Here is a 22,877-nt window from a genome sequence, read left to right as displayed (position 1 = left end):
CATCTAAAGACCAATTACTGATGCTACTGAATTTCAGGGAAATGTTTTCATTTCTGACATCCATCATAAAGCAACTGTCTCCATTTCCCGAAGGCGAGAGCACCGGGATGGACGCCTATGAGCAGCTCATGAGACTGCAGAGGCAATGCAAGGGCTCTCCTTGCTCACTACTGGAGAGAAGTTCTGCTGGTGAGGAAAACTCTGCTGTTCTGCCCTGTTCCCACGGCCACTGCCCACACAACTACAGAAGACTCCAGCCAGGACTTCCACGTGGGCACAGGCCTCCCACCTTGCCCCATGCAAGTCCCAGCTGGCATGCAACTGGCAGTAACACCACTGCAAGGGTCCTTTGTGCTGCCCCCCACCCCTGCTCTTGACCCCTGGAAACCACAAAGCTGTGTACCATCTCTGAAATTTTGTCATCTCAAGAATCTTATATAAATGAGAGCCAGACAGTTTGAAACCTTGAGGGATGGGTACTCAGCATAATTCCCTTGAGATCCATCCAAGTTGCTATATGTATCAAGAATTTGTTCCATCACTGACTAGTATTCCAAACAATTGCTTTTTGGAGCATCTCTACCTGCCATTGTTCAGCACAGCTGGCAGTGATGGAAGGTTTCTAAGCTACCTCCAGCTCCAGCGCTTCCATAAAGAGGGGCAGAGTGCTCTCTTATTAAGACCAGTAGCAGAGCCTGGCTATTTTTGGCGAGATATGGGGCTGGGCTCATTTCGTGAGGCCTGAAGTCCCAATTGCTTGCATGCAAACCAGCTCCCCTGGTAAAAACACCATAGCAAAGGGACCAGGGAAAACCCTAGGCTCAGTTCTCACAAAAAAGAAAAACCCACTATTGAATAAATGATTATCTTCTAATGCTAATTTAATACATGTGAGCTTCATGCTATCCTCGCAAAGCCAGCTACAATCCAGCCCAAAACACAGTCAGCAGAAGAAAAGAACAGGAAGACAGGGGGGTCACAGACACCCCATCCACTGCCCTACCCCAGAAACACAGGGCTGCAGGATGGCACAGGGCAGCCTGAGGCCACGGGAGGCTGTTTTCCCTCTGCACTTCCCACCACCTGCTAAGTAGTGTCTTAACAGGGAGTCTACTCAAGAACCAGCTGTGTAAGTATCTACAAATGCCCAGAGCTGTGAGGAGGAGTTGCTGGGCCTCTCCCCAGGAATGGGGCTCAACTAGGCAAGGCAGACTGCATATACCACTCAGCTTCATCAAGCGCTTCCTCCAAGGAACTCTTCCCTTTCTTCTTGTAATTAGATGCGCAGTTTTCTATTTAAGGACAAGAAATATTGCCCTATATTTTCCTCTTATTTTTTTAATAGTTTTGATTTTTACATTTAATGGTTCAATCCATTTGGAATTTACTTTGGTATATGGAATAAGATGAGAATTTAATTTGCTCTCTTTCCAATAACTAAGCAACTGCTCCAAACCATTTATCATAGTCTGTCCTTTCTACCACGGTGTGAACTGTTGCCCTGACAACGTGGCAGTTCTTGGACGAATGAGAGTCAGTGCTTTGTTCGTTCTTCTCCGTCAACCATCCTCTCTTTTACTGGACCAGCACTTTCATTTGTTGGGAGAAAATAATTTTAAAATCTGCTAACATGAGCCTCTCAAAATATCTGTTTTCCAAAATTCTGTATATTTTTTAACGCATTAAGCTCTTATCCTATTCCTCCACTCCCCCAAATACTTTGATTCAGAATATTTCTAAAATGAACGACATATTTGATAATTAAATGACATGAACATGGAACTTGAAGAGACATATGTTTAAAAGCTTGGGCTTTAGGTGAAAATCCTGATGTCAGCGACATGGCTACAATGAACTTTTCCTAATGTGAAACACTCATCTTGACTGCTGTATTTGGAGTTTTACTTTAACACTTCTCAGAGGAACAAGGGATTCTTGACCTGGATCTCTCTAAGTAGTCAAAAAACGCAACCTTTCAAATAACTGTGTGAGCTACAGTGGAAAACCATTGAAACTATAGCAAAACTAAAGAAAAATACGAATGACCAAAGGACATGCAGTGAGATGCTTAAGAATGCTGGAGAAAGCTCTTCTGCAAGCAGTCCAAACCAACGATGCATGAAGATTCAGAAGCCTTTAGAAAGCCTAGTGAGGTGCTTCATGAACTCAAGGGTGGAACTGGCTGAGTTAAGCCTATGAGAGACGTGATGGTCTGGCTAGTTAGTTGAGCCTGAGACCGGAAATGCCTGAATTGAATTCAGCCAATAGTCATGAGTTGTTCTGAGGAGTTAAGACCTGTCCCTAAAGAGCTTTAAAACGAGCGTGATAGCATCTTGCAGCCTCAAAGTGCCCAGGTGCCCCCTACGTGGATCAGGAGCTTAAGAAAAATGGAGCATCTCATCCAGAATTCGGCAGCCAAGACTTCACTCCCACACCACTGGACTCTGGGGCTGGGTCTCCATATTTATGTGGGAAGCAACACACACGATTATTCAACACCAAGCCCTGACTCCTAGGTCCTAAAAAATTTTCTAAGCTGTGGCATGGAGAGAAAAGTCCTCTTAACAGTTACCAAAAACCCAGTCAGGAAACCATCTCCTCCTTATTCTTCTAGGAAGATGAGAACTGGAGAGTAGGGCCATCAGGCTGCCAAAGCTGGCCTCTGCCAAGGGGCAAGGCAGTTAACAGAGTACTTCTGCATTGCCTCGACCTCAGGGTACCATGGGTTCACCAGGGCTGCAGTTCACACAGCCCACACTCCTGGGGCATGATACCCCTCAGGGCCCCTTGGGGCCTTGCTCTGTTCCTCCTGGGTCACCTCTCCCTGACATCAGCATCTGTGTAAGAGGGGGGGTCCTTGAAAGACCGTCCCTCATGACAACCAGCCCAGAGAAGACATTCATGTTCAGGAAATTTGTTTCAACTTTTACTGAAACTCCAGTCCCTTAATAAGCCTCACTTCCTCATCTGTAAAGGGAACACCCACAGGGCTGTTCTGAGCTTCAGTATGAGATGAGAGACGTTAAGGCCGCTGCTGAGCAGTGCCAGGTGCATCCAATCACTCATAAAGGTTAGCAATTGTCTTAAGAGAGCTCACAAACTAAGTCTACCAATCTTTATATATATTTTTTCCCTTCACACCATCAAGTGAGTCCTAATTCTAGAGTAGCAATGAGACTTAAAATGTGCTGGGCATCTTTGGGATTTACAAGTTAGGCACCTCGGAGCAGGGTTGGGGGCTAGGGGGCTGGTGCAGGGCTCAGCAGGCACCCAGGAGTCACTCTTGCTGAGGTAGGCAGTCCATCCCTCTCGTCTCTTAAGACACGCATCGACACACTCCTCCCCACCCCACTCCTTGCTGCTCTCCTCTGGGGCTGCTCCACAAGCTCGAGGAGTGGCAACCCTGCTCAGCTATGCTAGTTCTGGCCCCTGTCTCCCCATGCACAGGCACACAAAGCCAGCTTATCTCCAGGACACAAAAGGAGATACTGAAGGACACAAAAGGTGCTGAAGGAAGCATCTTCACAAGGTTAACTTAAAGGGCTCAGCAGTTGTATTCGAGACAGAAATGGGGCAGGGCTGCAAGGAAGCCCTAGACCCTGGGCTTTCCCTGTCAGCCTAGAATCCATGCATGAAAACAACCCAAGACAGCTGCTGTTTAAGAATATCAGATAAATATACCTTCATCGTCTTCAGGAGTCTTCCCCTTAGATTTATCACTGTTCTTGTTCTTCTGTTTCATCCTTGAGGTATTAAAATAGTAAGTAAAACCTAAAGGGATAGGAAAGTATTTGACAGTCAAGGTTTGCAACTGTGGAGAAGACACCCAGGAAAAAAGTATACCTTCAAAAGACCAAATCAAAACAGAAGCAATCTGTAACACCTTGTCCATAAGATTTATGCATTTATTTAAGATAGTAAAATATTTCAACCTATTATTCTCACTACAGTATTTAACAATTATAGACAAAAAAATCTCAACTGAGGCTTAATATCTTTGCTATTTAAATTAGTCAAAATGAGGCAACCAACATTAACCATGGGCATAAGTTTGAGAATAGGCCATGAGTTTATTGGAGAGCAATCCCTCCAGTATGAAGTTACTTTAAATTAATTTAAACAAACCAACAATCCCGGTGGCTTTGGCACATACAGCAACAGTAGCAAGCCAGCTGCTACTATCACCCAACAAATGAACACAACATTCTTCACACAAAAGACTGTCTGGTCCACAGTTTGAACAAATCAGACTGTTTAAAAAGGAAAAAAAAAAGGCTCGCAGTGATAATTGGATTTACTTCTTAGACATCTTTTTTTTTTTGCATGGGCAGGCACTGGGAATCGAACCTGGGTCTCCTCATGGCAGGCGACAACTGAACTCTGCCTGCTGAGCTACCATGGTCCTGGACTAACTTCTTTACAGAGAAATTGATAGAATTACCAACAAATGAAGCTGCCCTAATTGTCACTTTTACATAAGAGTATCAGGCTATTTTAGAGGGCTGAAGCATGTGCTTTTTTGTGTGCTTCCATCTTAACACTGGTTGGTCATGAGTCCATTTAAAAGAGTCACTGATGGCAGGAATGCAAGCTGCCAACTCACAAGGCAAATGGCAGGCTCAGCACTCTTCCTTATTGCATTTGGGCTGTTTAAATTAGGAGCTGGAATACACACTTGGATAAAGGGGGCAAAATCACACTGTCTCAGCCCTTAAGGTGGTTCAACCTGAGCTCAGGACACAGCAGGATATCAGTGACTCATTACATGGTATGATTCTATTATAAGAATAAATTATCTGTACGCTATTTTAGTCATTACCATCTAGATAGAACACATTCAGAGCCACTTGGCAGATCCTTTGTAGATATGGTTTTTGGAACCAGACAGATAACACGAAGAATCTTTTTCAAGCAGTCCAATTACTGTTCTACACCAGAATTCAAGAGAGTAAAAAATGGACAATCAAAACAAATGAGCAAAAATGGCCTGGTCAGACCTTAGACAAATTTCCTTTTTGTAAACTTCATTTCGGAGCATCCAAAGTCTGTGGCTCTCCCAACTCACAATTAACAGAAGCCAAAGATCAAGTGTCCATATGGGGTGATTTAGTTCTTCCGTCATTACTGAACTAGCAACATGATCCTAATTTATTCACAAATGCCCAAAAGCTCTCCCTGTCAGATAAAGGAAATCTCTGCCCTGTCATTTCTGTCAGTATATACACACCTAACATTTTCCAGAGACTGACTGGATTCTGAATTAGATGTTGTTTCAGTAACAACACGCTGATCCCTTGAAAGGCAGGGGTTAGCAGCCGCAACTGTGGGCCCTGAAAAAAAGACAATACCAAAGATCACACCAACACCACGATACACCCAGGCAAGGCAGGTGAATTCCCCACCACAGGCTCAGTTTTTAAACATTGCCCCGTGATTATGTTTACTATGCCCTAAAAGACACAAGCGAAATAAAGCAGTAGTCTGAGCATTATCGAAAGTTTTAACATAGAAATCAGAAGGTCAGAAGTCAAACAAAACTCTGAACTGAGGACGCGGTGCACAGGCTGCCACTCTATGACCCCAGGCAAATCCTGCAAAAGGATGCAAGGAGCCAAGAGGTCTCCGGGGTAGCAGGTACTTCCTAGCCTCTTGGCTCCTTGACACCTCGGAAGAATGACTCTGGCAGTACAGCTCCACATGTTTTAGGAAGCTTACCAGTCTATGATTCCTGACACTCCTTCCAAGATGAGTATTGTCCCTTTCGAGCATGTTTTAGGTTCTTAAGAAGGTCAGTGGTCCAACGTGACTTCTTCTATCTCTGTTGTCATTTTCCTAATTTCTGTAATTTTTTTCCCTTAACTCATACCTGCTCTGCTGTTGCTATAAAGAAAAGCAATACCTTCCTCAAGTAGAACGTGCTCCGCAAGGTAACTGAAGGCACGCAACGCCTCAGGCCACCGCACAAAAACGAGCAGCTAGTGACACTTTGCGCCTACAAGGCAGCCCACGTGGGCAACAGGAGGCTACTACCTGGAAGCCGGTGGGATCTCATCTCTACGACTCATGTATAAAACGATTCTCTACTAGAAACTGATAAAGGTCTTGCTGGATTCCATTTTCAAACGACAGAAAGAGTGGCATAAATAAGACAAAATAACACAATGTAGAGGCCAGAAACCCCACGTGGAGGACTGCGTAGCCCCGCCCTGACTTGGCCCCGGCTGCGTGCCCACACCTCAAGACCGGAACTGCCACTCCACACGACCGAGGGGCCCACTGGTCAGCCCCCGGCTTGAGAAAGCAATGTCCTGAAGGAAGCGGACGAGGCTCCGCGGAAGCTGCCTATCTTTCGCGTTTCGCCACCCCCAGAGTCGAGCGGCTCCCACGCCCCTCGGGACCAGGGAGGTGGCGCGGCCAAGAGCCACGCGTGGCCGCTCGGCCGAGGGACGAAGGCCCTGGCAGGCCGCGGACCGGACCGGCGCGGGGCCCGGGGGCGGGGGCCGAGGGCGCGCGGCGACCATCAAGGACGGCGGGGGGCGGGGCCTGCCGAGCGTTTACCTGCGAGACCCGGCCTCCAAGCCCGGCGAGACCCGACAGAGTCCTCTGGGAGCCGCATGGCCGCCTCCTCCCGGCCCCGGCGGACAGGCTTGGCCTCCAGCCCGAGTCGGGGCCTCGCAGCTGCCGGAGACCCGGGCCCGGGCCCTGGCGGAGAAGGCGGAGCAGCAGCAGCGCGGCCGCCATGTTGGCCCAGGAGCGGCGCCTGCGCGGTGCGGTCCTCTAGGCGCTTGCGCGGTGCGGTCCTCTAGGCGCCTGCGCGGCGCGGACCCCTAGGCGCCTGCGCGGTCTGCGCCTCCTTGGTTGGGTTCCGCGGGGCTGGATTCTGAGGGCGTGATGGCGGCCTGTGGCATCCCCCGATCGCATTTGGATCTTCTAGCCGTTTCCTGAGGCCCCGCTGCGTGCGGGCGTCGAGAGTGCAGCGGCGGGGGCGCCGGGCGGGGAGTGGCGGACGCTCGCTCTCTGGGCCGCTCGCCAGAGCCCTGCGGACGCGGCGGTGCCTGGACGCCGTCTGCGGCCCCACGCCGGCCTCCCTCCTCCTCCCCGCGGGGCTGAGAGCGGCCGTCACAGGGGAGCTAGTTGTCCCTTGGCAAGTGCGTGCGTGGGTGCGAGCGGTGCGGCTGTGGTGTGGGTGTGCGGTGTGTGTACGTGTGTGTGCGCGTGTGTACGCTGTACGTGTCTACGTGTGCGCTGTGTGTACGTTTGCGCTGTGTCTATGTACGTGTGCGCTGTGTGTTTACATGTGCGCTGTGTGTGTACGCTGTGTATATGTACGTTTGCACCGTGTCTGTGTGTCTGTGTACGGATGCGCTGTGTCTGTGTGTACATGTGCGCTGTGCGTGTGTGTACGGTGCGCTGTGCGTGTGCACGTGTGCGCTGTGTCTGTACATGTGCACTGTGTGTATACGTGTGCACAGTGTGTATGTACGCGGTGTGTATGTATGTTTGCACCGTGTCTGTGTGTCTGTGTACGGGTGCGCTGTGCGTGTGCACGTGTGCGCTGTGTCTGTACATGTGCACTGTGTGTCTACGTGTGCACAGTGTGTATGTACGCGGTGTGTATGTATGTTTGCACCGTGTCTGTGTGTCTGTGTACGGGTGCGCTGTCTGTGTGTGTACGTGTGTGCTGTGTCTGTGTACATGTGCACTGTGTGTATGTGTACGGTGCATTGTGTGTACGTGTGCGCTGTGCGTGTATGCGTGTGTATGTGTGCGCTGTGTCTGCGTACGTGTGCACTGTGTGCGTGCGTGTGCGCTGTGTGCGCTGTGTGTGTACGTGTGCACTGTGTGTGTACGTGTGCTGTGTGTGCGTGTGTGCTATGTCTGTGTGCACGTGTGCTGTGTCTGTCCATGTGCACGTGTGCACTGTGTCCGTGTGCTCATGTGTGCTGTGTGTATATGTGCGCTAAATGTCTGTGCACTGTGCATGCATGTGGGTTGTGTCTGTGCACAGTGTGTACATGTGGCCTGCATCTGTGCTGTGTGTATGTGTGGGCTGCATCTGTGTGCATTGTGTATACGTGTGGGCTGCGTTTGTGCTGTGTGTATTTGTGGGCTGTATCTGTGTGCACTGTGTATACATGTGGGCTGCATCTGCTGTGCATACGTGTGGGCTGTGTGTGAGGGCTGTGTCTGCTGTGTGTATGTGTGGGCTTTGTGTGAGGGCTGCGTCTGATGTGTGTACGTGTGGGCTGCATCTGCAGTGCATACGTGTGGGCTGTGTCTGTGCTGTGTGTACGTGTGGGCTCTGTGTGTGCTGCGTGTCTGTGTGTGTGTGGAGTGTGCACTGATACCTGAGGGAAAACCCATGCTGTTGATACCGCCATGACTGCCTCGTATGAGCCCTGTAGGCAGCTTTGGGTGCCGGCCTCAGGTATGCTGCCCCTTGGCCTGTGTCCCCTGCGCTGCAGAAGGGTTAACACAGACGGCCGAGGCGGCTTCCCTGTCCCGGGGGCCCAGGGAGCAGACACAGAGGCACACCCCCTCGCTGGGAAGGTGGCCCAGCAGTGAGTCTGGAATATTTGTCCTGCAGGGCTTTAATTTTGGAGATCACCATCTTCTCCAGCCAGCTCTCTCCTAGATGAAGACCGTCAGCGGCCTCTTTTCTGAAGGTCATTTCCAGCTGTCGAGGTCACCCACTGGGCCCAGGCAGGGTCACCTCTGGATATGTTAAAGTGTGAGGCTGGCAAGGACTACAGAGTGAGAACCCCAGGGAGTGCCCGCTGCCCGCTGCCCCTTCCCTCCCCTCTGCCGCTCTCTTTCTTAGTTCTGATTCCACTTCCACCTTGGGCAGTGCTAGGCCTCTGTGGTCATTGCTTAGCTCTGTGCCTGCTGATTGCCTAGAGCTAAAAGCCTGTGAGCAGAGAAAACAAAGTCTAGACAGAAGTGTGATCTTGGTTAAGATTGTGGACATGTTTGTGCCTGTGGTTTTCTATGGTCTCCCAACTCCTCACAATGAGGGACTGCAGCAATAACCGGTATCCCTGAGTGCTGAGCTACGTGGGGCTATGCTCCCCGTCAGACACTTCACAGACATTTAGTACTCATAACTCTACAAAATAAACGCTTTTAATATCCCTATTTTACAGATAGGGGATTTGACTTAGAAAAATGAGCCGTAACCTAAGATCCCAGCCGAGAAGCCAGGGCACAGGGTCTCAGCAGCCAGTCTGGCCTGCCCCAGGTGCTGCAGGTCCCGGAGGCTGAGGCTCTGCTCTCCCCGCTGCCAGCTGTGCGCTTTTAAACAGAAAAAGGAATATTTTTGGCAAAGAATATAAGGCTTTCCTGCATTTGGCATCGGGTGGTCCTGGAGCAGCTGCGTGGACGATGCTCGCAGAGTCTTCTCTCTGCAGAGTGCTTCATGGCCGACCCATCCTTCCTGTCTCCTCCACTGGTCTTTCTCTGCCCAGTTCAAGGACACCAGATGGCCTTGGCCACCCCGTCCTTGCCGGCCCCACCTCCCACCCGCGGCACGTCCTGCCCTCGCCTCGTCTGTGACCGCAGCTTCCGGGAGGGCTGGCTGTGTCCCATGGCTTGGCTTGTGGCAGGACGTGACCAAGGCCCCTCGTGCCTGTGTTTCCTCTTCGGAGGGTTTGTGACTCAAATCATCCAACAAATTTGAAACTGCTGGGGAACAGTGTAAGATGCAATCCTATTGTTAGTATTGTCTGAAACGAAATTATTTCAGTCGAGCCTCTGACTCCAGCTGTCAGGAGCAGGGCAGGCAGGGGCTAGGAGGCTGGCTGGGGTGAGAGCAAGTCAGCCACTTTCCCAGGCCTCAGTTTGCTCCTCAGTAAAGTGGGAATAATAATTATCTGTAAAGTGAGGACAATACCAACCTTGGCTTTCCCACAGGTTTATTTGTAAAGATAAAACTCAGTAAGTGCCTGTGAAAGCAATGGAAGCCATCCACATCCCAGGAGTTATTACTAGGGTATCGTGGGAAAGGAGCAGCAGACTATTGATTCGTTTACCCAACTGTACTTGAAGGCTGGCTGCATGGCAGGCACTGAGGTGACAGGTGAGCAGAGCCTCTGAGCCTGGCTCTTCAGTCCCACCACGCAGCTGGGGAGCAGTGTCTCAGGTGGCCTCTGGCAAGGGGATTTAATTTAGGGACTCAGGTGTCCAGGGCTGCAGGAGAGCTGGCCCACAGAGCCTTCCTTTGCCTGAGACCCCACCTCCACCGGGACATCAGCTTTGCTTTCCTTGCAGCTGTTTCCTTTGCCCTCCGGCTCTATCTGTTCTCTGCCTCATAACTTCTGTCTATTCCTTTGTACTTGTTACCCTTTCTCAGCTCTCTGAATTCTGGACGTTCCACAAAGTGTCCCTGAACCATCACCTTTAATGTCTGAGAGGCGGTGAGGGTGAACAGACAGGCCCTGTCTGTCCTAGATCTCAGGGGCTTCCCTGAGGCCCGTGGCAGGGGACAGCTGGCACCTGTGGGCCACCCTTTGGGCCTGGGCAGTGGGAAGGCGGGGCAGAGAGCACATCTGTCCCCATTCCTGACCTTTGCATCCTGTCTCCCTTTGCACCATGGTGGCATGCTGGCAGGGACCTGGGCAGGTTGTGCTGGAACCCGCCACCTGGCCTGTGAGGTAGGATTGATACTTATATGGTATTGTAGCAGTCTGGAGACAGAAGGGACTTTCTGACACCTTTTGGTTTCACAATCTAGACTTCCTTGCTAGTATCTGAGCGAATAGTTTCTTGCTTCTTCCCAAACATAGCAACAGCTAAACTTCTAAACCTCTAAATTTTTTCTCCTTTTTTTTTTTGTGACACAGTTGATTTCACACTGAACCTGGCCTTCAGAGCCCTTTGATTGTTGCACAGTGTACCGCACGTGCAGACTCTGTGAGCTCATCCTGCTGACGCTGCTGCACAGCTCGGAATGCCATGCTCCACAGCTGCGCGTTTGGGTGATAGTAGGACGGCTTTTATATAAAACATGCTACCTTGTGAAAGGTTTAAATAAAGTAGTTTATCCGTTTCAATGTTGGTAAATTCTGCTTTTGAACTAAATATCTTTCTTTGGGAACACTTTTTCCTCCTAACACTCATTAACTGGACTTATCATAAATGCAACAAGATTTTATAATCACAGATTTTGTTCTTAAAAGGATGACAAGTCTATTACTGAAAAACCTGTACAAGAATTTGAGCAATGCATTCCTCAATGTTCTGAAGCCCGCTGGCTTTGGAATTTTGGGCAGGACCTCAAAGGGGCTGTGTTCTCTCCACACAATGTGAATACCCACAGCTTTGAACAGTATGGGCCAAAATTTTAAATTTAGCCACTTGTTTTGAGTTGAATTAGCTATCCATTGCTATGTAACAAATTAATCCAAAACTTCGGAAATAAGTATCATCTCACGCAGTTTCACAGGGTGGGAGCCACGCAGAAGGGCTTCAGGGACTCTCGTGGCCGCCTTGGGCAGCTACCAGGTCCGGGCTGACTTGGTGGAGGCCGGGGCCCTGGACTCCCCGCCAGGGTCCTGTCCCAGGCCGCTCTGGGACGCGGGTGCTGGCCTCCCCAAGCCCCGTAAGCAGAGGGAGAGGAGATCAGCACCCTGGTGGAAGCCGCTGTCTTTTGTGACCAAGTCACTGGGCCTTTTACTGTCGGTCACCCACCCAGTGTGGGTTTGATGTGGGGGGGACGGCCCTAGGGATGAAGAGCCAGTGAGGCCAGCTCAGGGCTGCTGAGCACTGGGGCGATGGTGGAAGGCATTTGCTGTTCCCTGTGCTGGAGAGCCCCAGATCCTCAGTCCCTCCGGCCATGTGGCCGTGACCCAGGGCAAGCCGTCAGTCGTGTCACTCTAGCTGTACTGACTGGCTCGTGTGCAGGAAAGCTCTCCCTGTTCAGCATGTCTGCAGGAATTACGAAGCCAGAGAAAGACCTGGCCTTGTGGGGCGCAGAGGGTGGAGGCAGTGGGTGCTGCTGGCCACCCTTGCTGGCCTGTGCAGCAGGCCAGCTGAGGCTGAGGGGAGACAGACACAGACTCCTGGCTGCCGTCTGCCCCCCCCAGCGGGCCCCTTCCCTTAGTTTCCACCTTATGTGAACCAATCTGTTCCTTTATTAATTATAGAGGTTTAAATTGGGTTTCTATCTGTCCAAGTTGGGGTTTGCCTGTCTATATCCACTGCCTCTGGGGGCCAGCACGGCTCAGCTGCGCTGGAAAGGTTGGTGAGGAAGCCTCAGCTGCCTGGAGGCCAGTGCCCGTCACTGGGTGCCCGTCACTGGGTGCCCATCACAGCCCTCTCCTGAAAGCCACAAGGGGTTCTAGCGAGTGGGGGCCATGAGGCACGGAAGATGCAGTGGCCTGCGGTGGCCTCCTAGGGAGACACATGTAGGCAACAGGCTCCTCTGCCTGCCGCCTCTTGGGAGATGAGCAGCGGTCCCATCGCGGGGCTGCCCCTGGGGCCCAAGCGCGGCCGGCTTATCCTGGCTGCCAGGGCTCCGAGGGCCTGATGGATTTCAGGAGGGCTGGGTGGACCTGCCCCAGTACAGGTCCCGTGGGCCACCCTGCAGTTTGGGGGCCATGAGCAGGACAGGGAGGGGCTCAGGACCCCGGGTGGTCCCGACTCCCCAGCCTTCGCTGCTGGCAGAATGTTTGTCTGTCCGCCCAGAGTTTCCCACCCCCTGTGCTCAGCAGCCGCTCGCCCGTTCCCAGAGATCTGTAAGTGAAAAGAGAGCAAGTCGGGAGAAAGGACTAGAGATGAAAAGGCTTTGTGTAGGGGGGGCACCCGCTGGCTCTGTGACAAGGGTCCCAGGAAGACCAGGAGGGAGGAACTGAAGGGCAAGTGGGCTGAGGTTCCGAGAAGAATTTTGGGGGGCTTGGTAAGCTAGAGGGCCCCAAATCAAGCTGTAGGAAATGAAAGAACTGGAGAAGAGAGAGTTGAAACGGAATCTCCTTGAACTGGTATTTATTGAATGACCTCTCTCCGTTCCCCATCCCTACCCAACCCCTTGTGCCCTCAAATCTTCTTTCTGTCTCTATGAATTTGCAAATTCTAGATCTTTCACATCAGTGTGAACAAATGATATTTGTCTTTTTGAGTCTGCCTTATTCCACTTAATGTGATGTTTTCAAGGTTCCACCATGTTGCATGTATCAGAACTCCTTTCCTGTTTTAAAAAATATTTTGTCTTGTTTCATTTTCAAATTTTCTTTAATGCCAACTTTTTTTTTATGAGAGCAGTTATGTGTAGGATAATTGAAAAAATGCAGAAAGTACAGAGCTCCCATATACCCCCTTACCTCTGCAGTTTTCCCTGTTGTTCCTGTTTTGCATTAATGTGGTTACAACTGATGAAACATTATCATTATAATTAAACCATTAACTACAGCCCATAGTTTACAATAGGGTTCACTCTTTGTGTTGCACAGTTGTAGGGTTATTTTTTTTTCTTGTAACTTATATATTACCTAAAATTTCCCATTTTACCCACTCTCAAGTACGCAGCTCAGCGATGTTAGTTACTGCCACTAAACTGGGCCGCGGCTCACCACCCCCCAGAGCCTGGGCCCGTGAAGCATTAACTCCCCATTCCCTGTCCTTATCCAGCCCCTTGTCCCTGTAATCTTCTAATCACTACGAATTTGCAAATTCTAGTCATTTCATAGCCGCAAGATCAAACAGTATTTGTCGTTTGGGTCTGCCTTATTTCGTTCACTCTGACATCTTCATGTCTTCACAGTGCATCATGTTGTTGAATGCGTCAGCATTTTGTTCCTTTTTACAGCTGAGTGACCCTCCCTCGTGTGGAGGGGAGTTGATCCATTCGTCAGAATGTCGGCAGCCACTTGCGTTGCTTCCATCTTTTGGCAATTGTGAATGATGCCTTTATGAACAACGGTGTGCAAATATCTGTCCAAGTCCCTGCTTTCAATTCTTTCGTGTCTATACCTAGAAATAGCATTGCTGGGTCTTATGGTAATTCCATACTTAACTTTCTGAGAAACACTTTTGCCCATTTTTGATTGTGTCATCGTTGAGTTGTAGAAGTCCTTTGTATATTCTGGGTACTAAACCTTTATATAGGTTTTCCAAATATTTTTCTCCCATTCTTTAGGTTGTCTTTTTGCTTTCTTGATAATGTCCTTTGATGCACAAGAGTTTTTTATTTTGATGAAGTCCTGTTTATTTTTTTCTTTGTTGATTGTACTTTTGATATAAAATGTAAGAATTCAATGCCTAATACAAGATCTTGAAGATGTTCACTTATGTTTCCTTCCAAGAGTTTTTTTGCTTTTAGTACTGAGATTTAGGTTTTTGATTCACTTTGAATTAATTTTTTTTATATGGTGTGAGGTAGGGGGTCTGCTTTCTTTCTTTTTTTTTTGCATGTATATATCCACTTTTCCCTGCACCATGAGTTGTAAAGACTATTTTTCCATTGGGTGGAGTTGGCACCCTTGTTAAAAAACAACTAACTGGAAAGACATTTATTGGGTGCAAAATTTATATTTTGGGTAGTGCATTTCCTAATTTAACTTGAATGGTCAATTTAGTTGAACACCGAAAGTACATGGAATCTTGAATAGGGTGTGAGATTTTTTTAGTTTGTCCAGGTTAGTGTGATGCCTGGATATATTCCAGTGTTGTAATTTGGACAGTGAATAAAGAAGTATTTGCAAAGTTCCTTTGGGGGAATGCGGAGAAAGGAGAAAATATTCAACTTCCCCATTTGGAGAATTTCTGATATTCTTGCAAGCAATGGGGACCACCAAATCAATAGGCTGAGTTCTCTATCTTGGGGCTCACCCCTATGAAACTTATTCCTGCAAAGGCTAGGCTAAGCCTGCTTAAGACTTAGGCCTAAGAGTTACCCCTGGAAAACCTCTTTCATTGCTCAGATGTGGCCTCTCTCTAAGTCAGCTTGGCAGTGAACTCGCTGCCCTCCTTCCTACATGGGACATTTCTCCCAGGGGTGTAAATCTCCCTGGCAACATGAGACAGAAATCCCGGGTTGAGCTAGGACCTGGCGTCAAGGGATTGAGAAAGCCTTCTTGATCAAAAGGAAGAAAAGAGAAATGAGACAGAATAAAGTTTCTGTGGTTCAGTGGTAGGGTGCTTGCCTTTCATGCGGGAGCCCCGGGTTTGGCTTCCAGCCATGTACCCACCCATCCCCAAAATAAAGTTTCAGTGGCTGAGAGATTTCAAACAGAGTTGTGAGGTTATCCTGGAGGTTATTCTTATACATTATATAGATATCCCTTTTTAGTTTGTGGTGTATTGTAGTGGCTGAGGAAAGTACCTGAAACTGTTGAGCTGTGTTCCAGTAACCTTGATTCTTTTTTTTTTTTTAAATAATTTTTAAATTTTTTTAAATGCCAAAAAACAGCAAACATCCTAACTTTTGATCATTCCATTCTACATATATAATCAGTAATTCACATTAGCATCACATAGTTGCATATTCATCATCATGATCATTTCTTAGAACATTTGCATCTATTCAGAAAAAGAAATAAAAAGGCAACAGAAAAAAATTCATACATACCATACCTCCCACCCATCCCCCTCACTACTGATCAACAGCATTTCAATCTAAATTTATTTTAACATTTGTTCCCCTTATTATTCATCTTTATTCCATATGTTTTACTTGTCTGTCGATAGGTAGATAAATGGAGCATCAGACACAAGGTTTTCACAATCACACAGTCATATTGTGAAAGTATCATTATACAATCATCTTCAAGAGATGGCTTCTGGAACACAGCTCCACATTTTCAGGCAGTTCCCTCCAGCCTCTCCATTACATCTTGACTAACAAGGTGATATCTATTCAATGCATAAGAATAACCTCCAGGATACCCTCTCGACTCTGTTTGGAATCTCTCAGCCATTGACACTTTGTCTCATTTCACTCTTCCCCCTTTTGGTCAAGAAGGTTTTCTCAATCTCTTGATGCTGAGTCCCAGCTCATTCTAGGATTTCTGTCCCACGTTGCCAAGAAGGTCCACACCCCTGGGAGTCATGTCCCACATAGATGGGGAGGGTGGTGAGTTTGCTTGTTGTGTTGGCTGGAGAAAGAGATCACATCTGAGCAACAAAAGAGGTTCTCTTGGGGGTGACTCTTAGGCCTAATTTTAAGTAGGCCTAGCCTATCCTTTGTGGGGTTAAGTTCATATGAACAAACTCCAAGACCGGGGGCTCACCCTATAGCTTTGGTTGCCCACACTGCTTGTAAGAATATCAAGAATTCAACTTGGGGAAGTTGAATTTTCCCCCATTCTCACCATTACCTGAAGGGGACTTTGCAAATTCTTTTTTATTCACTGTTCAAATCACTCTGGAATTTATTGGGGCATCACTCTGGACAAACCCACAAAATCTCATGTCCTACTGAAGGTTCCATGTACTTATGGTGTTCAACTAAGCTGTTTGCATAAGTTATATTAGGAAATGCACTAGTCAAAATATAAATTTTGTGCCAAATCAACATTTTTTTGCCTTAGTCTCAGACATAAGTTGAAAATTTAAAATATTAATTACCATCTATTTTCAGCACCCTGCAGTAATGACATTCCTTTGTTCCTCCTCATGCAAAAACATTTTTTAAGTTTGTACATTTAGTCACTATCATTATACACTCTAGGCATTCCTAGATTATACCATCTCAATCTTTAACATCTATCTTTCTTTCTGATTTCACTTGTGCCCCCAGCCCTCCTCCCTCTATCATTCTCACATTCAGCTTCATTCAGTGTTTTAACATAATTGTATTACAGTTAGGTAGTATTGTACTGTCCATTTCTGAGTTTTTACATTCAGTCCTGTTGCACAGTCTTTATCCCTTCAGCTCCAAATACCCAATATTTGGGTATTACCCTATTTCTGTTTCTTGATGGTCTATGCTATCAATGAAATTCTCCAAGTTTATTTACTAATGTCAGTTCACATCAGTGAGACCATACAGTATTTGTCCTTTTGTTTTTGGCTAATCTCACTCAGCATAATGTCCTTAAGATCCATCCATGTTACATACTTCATAACTTTATCCTGTCTTACAGCTGCATTATATTCCATGGTATGTATATACCACAGTTTGTTTAGCCACTCCTCTGTTGATGGACATTTTGGCTGTTTCCATCTCTTCGCAATTGTAAATAATGCTGCTATAAACATTGGTGTGCAAATGTCTGTTTGTGTCCTTGCCCTTATGTCCTTTGAGTAGATACCTAGCAATGGTATTGCTGGGTCATATGGCAATTCTAGTTAGCTTTTTTTAGGAATCGCCAGACTGCCTTCCACAGCGGTTGTACCATTTGACATTCCCACCAACAGTGGATAAGTGTGCCTCTTCCTTCACATCCTCTCCAGCACTTGTCATTTTCTGTTTTATTGATAATGGCCATTCTGGTGGGTGTGAGATGATATCTCATTGTGGTTTTGATTTGCATTTCTCTAATAGCCAGGGAAGTTGAGAATCTCTTTATGTGTTTTTTGGCCATTTGTATTTCCTCTTCTGAGAAGTGTCTGTTTGAGTCTTTTGTCCATTTTGTAATTGGGTTGTCTGTCTTTTTGTTGTTGAATTGAACAATCTCTTTATAAATTCTGGATACTAGACCTTTATCTGATAGGTCGTTTCCAAATATTGTTTCCCATTGTGTAGGCTGTCTTTTTACTTTCTTGACAAAGTTCTTTGATGCGCAAAAGTGTTTAATTTTGCGGAGTTCCCATTTCTTTCTTTCTTTCTTTCTTCAGTGCTCTTGCTTTGTGTGTAAGGTCTAGGAAACCGCCTCCAAGTATAAGATTTATAAGATATTTCCCTACATTTTCTTCTAACATTTTTATGGTCTTAGATCTAATGTTTAGGTCTTTGATCCATTTTGAGTTAACTTTTGTATAGGGTGTGAGATATGGGTCCTCTTTCATTCTTTTGCATATGGATATCCAGTTCTCTAGGCGCCATTTATTGAAGAGACTGTTCTGTCCCAGGTGAGTTGGCTTGACTGCCTTCTCAAAGATCAATTGTCCATAGATGAAAGAGTCTATATCTGAACACTTTATTCTATTCCATTGGTCATTATATCTATCTTTATGCCAGTACCATGCTGTTTTGACCACTGTAGTTTCATAATACGTCTTAAAGTCAGGTATCATGAGACCTCTGGCTTCATTTTTTTTCCTCAGGATACTTTTAGCTGTTCGGGGCACCCTGCCCTTCCAGATAAATTTGCTTATTGGTTTTTCTATTTCTGAAAAGTAAGTTGTTGGGATTTTGGTTGGTATTGCATTGAATCTGTAAATCAATTTAGGTAGAATTGACATCTTAACTATATTTAGTCTTCCAATCCATGAACACAGTATGCCCTTCCATCTCTTTAGGTCTTCTTTGATTTCTTTTAACAATTTTGTAGTTTTCTTTGTACAGGTCTTTTGTCTCTGTAGTTAAATTTATTCCTAAATATTTTATTCTTTTGGGTGCAATTGTAACTGGAATTCTTTTCTTGATTTCCCTCTTGATTGTTCATTACTAGTGTATAGAAACACTACAGATTTTTGAGTGTTGATCTTGCAACCTGCCACTTTGCTGTACTCGTTTATTAGCTCTAGTGGTTTTGCTGTGGATTTTTCGACATATAGTATCATATCATCTGCAGACAGTGAGAATTTTACTTCTTCCTTTCCAATTTTGATGCCTTGTATATCTTTTTCTTATCTAATTGGTTTGGCTAGAGCTTCCAACACAATGTTGAATAACAGTGGTGATAGTGGACATCCTTATCTTGTTCCTTATCTTAGGGGGAAGGTTTTCAGTTTTTCCTCATTGAGGATGATGTTAGCTGTGGGTTTTTCATATATTCCCTTTATCATATTGAGGAAGTTCCCTTCTATTCCTATCCTTTGAAGTGTTTTCAACAGGGAAGGATGTTGAATTTTGTCAAATGCCTTTTCTGCATCAATTGAGATGATCATGTGGTTTTTCTGCTTTGATTTGTTGATATGGTGTGTTACACTATTCTGCTTCGATTTGTTGATATGGTGTGTTACATTAATTGATTTTCTTATGCTGAACCATCCTTGCATACCTGGGATGACTCCTACTTGGTCATGGTGTATAATTCTTTTAATGTGTTGCTGGATTCGATTTGTTAGAATTTTGTTGAGGATTTTTGCATCTATATTCATTAGAGAGATTGGTCTGTTGTTTCTTTTTTTGTAATATCTTTGTCTGACTTTGGTATGAGGGTGATGTTGGCTTTGTAGAATGAGTTAGGTAGCTTTCCCTCCTCTTCAATTTTTTTGAAGAATTTGAGCAGGATTGGTACTAATTCTTTCTTGAATGTTTGGTAGAATTCACTTGTGAAGCCATCTGGTTCTGGACTTTTCTTTTGGGGGAGTTTCTTAATGACTGATTAATTTCTTTACTTGTGATTGGTTTGTTGAGGTCGTCTATTTCTTCTCTAGTCAAAGTTGGTTGTTCATGCCTTTCTAGAAAGTTGTCCATTTCATCTTCGTTGTCATGTTTATTAGCATAACGTTGCTCATAGTATTCTGTCATTACTTCCTTTATTTCTGTGAGGTCAGTGGTTATGTCTCCTCTTCAATTTCTAATCTTATTTATTTGCAACCTCTTTCTTCTTCTTTTTGTCAATCTTGCTAAGGATCCATCAATCTTATTGATTTTCTCATAGAACCAGCTTCTGGTTTTGTTGATTTTCTCAATTGTTTTCATGTTCTCAATTTCATTTATTTCTGCTCTACTCTTCATTATTTCTTTCCAGTCTTGATCCTTGAAGACGATTTTATAAAGATATAACATTTACAGTGTGACTGTGTGGTTGTGAAAATCTTGTGTCTAATGCTCCTTATATCCAGGGTATAGACAAATGAGTAAAATATATGGATTAAAAAAATAAAGAATAGGGGGAACAAAGGATAAATACATTGGGTAGTTGGAAATACTAGTGGTTAATGAGAGGAAAGGGTAAGATATATGGTATGAGGGTATGTATGAGTTTTTTCTTTTTATTTCTTTTTATGGAGTGATATAAATGTTCGAAAAAATGATCCTGGTGATGAATACACAACTATGTGATGATATTGTGAGTCACTCATTGTAAACCATGTATGGAATGTATGTGTGTGAAGTTTTCTCAGTTAAAAAAAAAGCAATTGGCTATAGATAAAGGGTTTATTTCTAAACTCTTAATTCTGTTCCATTCATCTGTCTTTGTGCCATTACCACTCTGTTTTGATTACTGTGGCTTTGTAATATATTTTAAAATCAGAATGTGTCAGTCTTCCTACTTCGTTCTTCTTTTTCAAGAGGGCTTTGACTATTCAGGGCCTCTTACAGCTTCCATATGAATTTGATGGTTGGCTTTTCAATTTCTGTAAACAAGGCTGTTGGAATTTTGACTGGAATTGCACTGAATCTGTAAATCCTGTTAGGTAGTATTGACCTCTTAACAATATTTAATCTTCTAACCCATGAACTGAGAATGTTTTTCCCTTTATTTTGGTCTTCTTTAATTTCTTTCACTAGTGTTTTCTAGTTCTCTGTGTACACGTTCTTTACCCTCATACCCTTGGTTAAAAGTATTCATAGGTGGGTGGGCCATGGTGGAGCAGGCAGAGCTTTCACTGGCCACGCTGGAGACCCAGTTTGAGCCCCGGTGCCTGTCCATGCAAAAAAAAAAAAAAAGAGGTATTCATAGATACTTCATTCTTTTAAATGCTTTTGTTTAAATTAAAAAAATTTTTTTTTAATTTCCTTTTGATTGTTTGTTGCTGGTATGTTGATCTTGTGTTTTGCCACTTTGTGAATTCATTTATTAGTCTGTTAGTTTTCTTGTAGGGTCTTTGGTATTTTCGATACATAGGATCATGTCATCAGTGAATGTGGAAAGTTTTACTTCTTCCTTTCCTCCATTATAATTTAAAGAGCTAATTGGACAGAGGCTGGTGTCACCACTTCTACCTGTAATTTGAGCCATGGCCTATTTTAAGGCTCTACCCTGACCCATCACATCCCTTTGGAAACAGATTCACACACGCAGATCTCAGTCAGTGGCTGAGGTTGTCCCACTGCTCAGTGATTCCCCCAGGGACCTTGTGTTTCTGGAATGCATGGCTGGCTCTGGTTGAGAAGTCATGAGACCCAATATTTGGAGACGGGACGACGGTTTGCTTTAATATATACCTCAAATGAGAGCATGCATTTTGGGCTTTGCTGTCTCCACCCCTGCTGGGATTTTTTTTGCCTCACCAAATGTCCTTCTGGGATTTTTAAAGGCAATTTTATTGCGATATAGTCACACACCATACAGTTCATCCAAAGCATACAATCAGTGGGTCACATTATAATCACAGTGTTGTGCATACATCCCTACTGTTGATTTGAGAACATTTCCATTACTCTGCAAAGAAAACCCCCCTACTCCTTATACCCTCTGACATTGGTCTGGTGTTTTTGTTACAATTGGTGACAGAATAAAATATGACTGTTAACTAAGGTCCATAGTTTGCATTAGGTGTATTTTTTCCCCACATACCACCCTACTGTTAACACCTTGTGTCAGTGGTGCACGGTTGTCCAGCTCGTGGAAGAACACTCTTATATTTGTACTATTAGCCACAGTCGTCATCTCTTACACGGCCAACAGTGCTGCACAGACCTGCTGTTCTCTATTTTATTTAGTTGATGGTTTATTTGTTATTTGGACTCTAAGACAACCCAATGAGTGGTTGCAGTTTTGTAAGCAGAATAAGCAAAACAAGTCCTGTGGATGGTTTACGCTGTGCCTGTCCTGGTAACAGAGAAAATGTGAAGCGGTTGTCCAGCAGTGTGGGCAGCCTGAGCATGCTTGTCCCCTGCCTGGCAGAGCCCTGGCCTCACTGCGCAGTGTCCACCATGCTAGGCTTGTTTTAAAGATGTGTTAGCCTTTGAAAACTAAAACAGAGCTACAACCCAGTAGTATCTCTATATTTATCTCATATGAAAGCTATCCTTTCTTTTCTGAAACATTTTAAAGCTGCAGAATAGAACTGGGTTTCAATGCCAAAATTTATTCATTTGCATAATTCTGAGTCCCTTCTCTGACCCAGTGTTGTACGAATATCCTGAGAAAGATGTGTGCTGGCAAGGAGTACCTTTGCCGACTGGGAGATGTGTGGAGGGTTTGGAGGCTGGAGTGGCTGCGGGTCCCTGTGAGGGGCTGAGCCACTGCCAGTTCCCACAGCCAAGCCCTGGCCTGGGCGTCTCCCTGGCCCTCCTTCCTCCCACACTCAGCAAACCTGTCACTAAAGGTCCAACAGGAACCGTCCTTGCCTCTCGCCCCCTTGGTTAGGTAGTCAGTGGGGCAGCTCAGGGGTCAGGGGCTGGCCATGTGCGCCTTCCACTTCTCCACCCCCCGTTCCCCACAGCTCCACTCAGTGGAACAACTCCTTCGCCTAGTGATGTCCTTGATCCTCAAAATCAGGAGCTCGGTAGCACCTTCCCGGAGTAGGGCCTGGCAGCCAGCTCGCCCCTGTCTACCCTGGGAGCGTGTGTCTGTTCCTGGGACACTCCAGTGAGTGGCCGCAGCGATGCCTGGCCCCACACCTTGGACCTAGGACGCCCATCAGCAAGGCACTGCACAGCCCACCTTCATAACCCCTCTCCAGCGGAGACACCTTAACATGCCCAAGGGAATCTGAAATCTGTACTGAAAGCAGTATTAGTAAAAGGTCTTGAATTGGCCATCTGGAAAATAAGCATTGCAGTTATCCCCAGGACAAAGGGTTGTGGAGGCTGACATAATGCTCTGAGCAGCATCACTCGATCATATTCCTAAGGGCTGACTTCCAGGGAGAGAGAAGGGCAG

At 46.0% G+C, this 22,877-nt stretch overlaps 1 protein-coding gene and 1 long non-coding RNA gene across 3 annotated transcripts in view; one reads left to right on the top strand and one right to left on the bottom strand.

The window, feature by feature from the left end:
• The window catches only part of SPG7 (SPG7 matrix AAA peptidase subunit, paraplegin), a 45,252-nt gene extending 38,496 nt beyond the window's left edge, over positions 1-6,756 (bottom strand). Inside the window, exons 1-3 of the mRNA XM_077133310.1 lie at positions 6,559-6,756; positions 5,228-5,330; positions 3,682-3,771 (exon numbers count right to left, since the gene is read on the bottom strand). Of these exons, the coding sequence (XP_076989425.1) occupies positions 3,682-3,771; positions 5,228-5,330; positions 6,559-6,741 (376 nt within the window). The 5' untranslated portion in view covers positions 6,742-6,756. The remainder of the gene's footprint in view (positions 1-3,681; positions 3,772-5,227; positions 5,331-6,558) is intronic.
• LOC143659911 (uncharacterized) lies at positions 6,703-11,950 on the top strand. 2 transcript variants are annotated; one of them, XR_013163804.1, is made up of 3 exons: positions 6,703-6,767; positions 8,588-8,754; positions 10,839-11,950. It is a non-coding gene; the product is annotated as an uncharacterized LOC143659911 (long non-coding RNA). The 2 variants fall into 2 exon arrangements; XR_013163803.1 differs by lacking the exon at positions 6,703-6,767 and adding an exon at positions 6,833-7,148.
• Positions 11,951-22,877: the final 10,927 nt, after the last annotated feature.

This window comes from Tamandua tetradactyla, chromosome 16, assembly GCF_023851605.1.
Source record: "Tamandua tetradactyla isolate mTamTet1 chromosome 16, mTamTet1.pri, whole genome shotgun sequence".
Lineage (NCBI taxonomy): Eukaryota > Metazoa > Chordata > Mammalia > Pilosa > Myrmecophagidae > Tamandua > Tamandua tetradactyla.
Note: the sequence above shows the minus strand (reverse complement) of the source record. Positions and strands in the feature narration are given on the sequence as shown.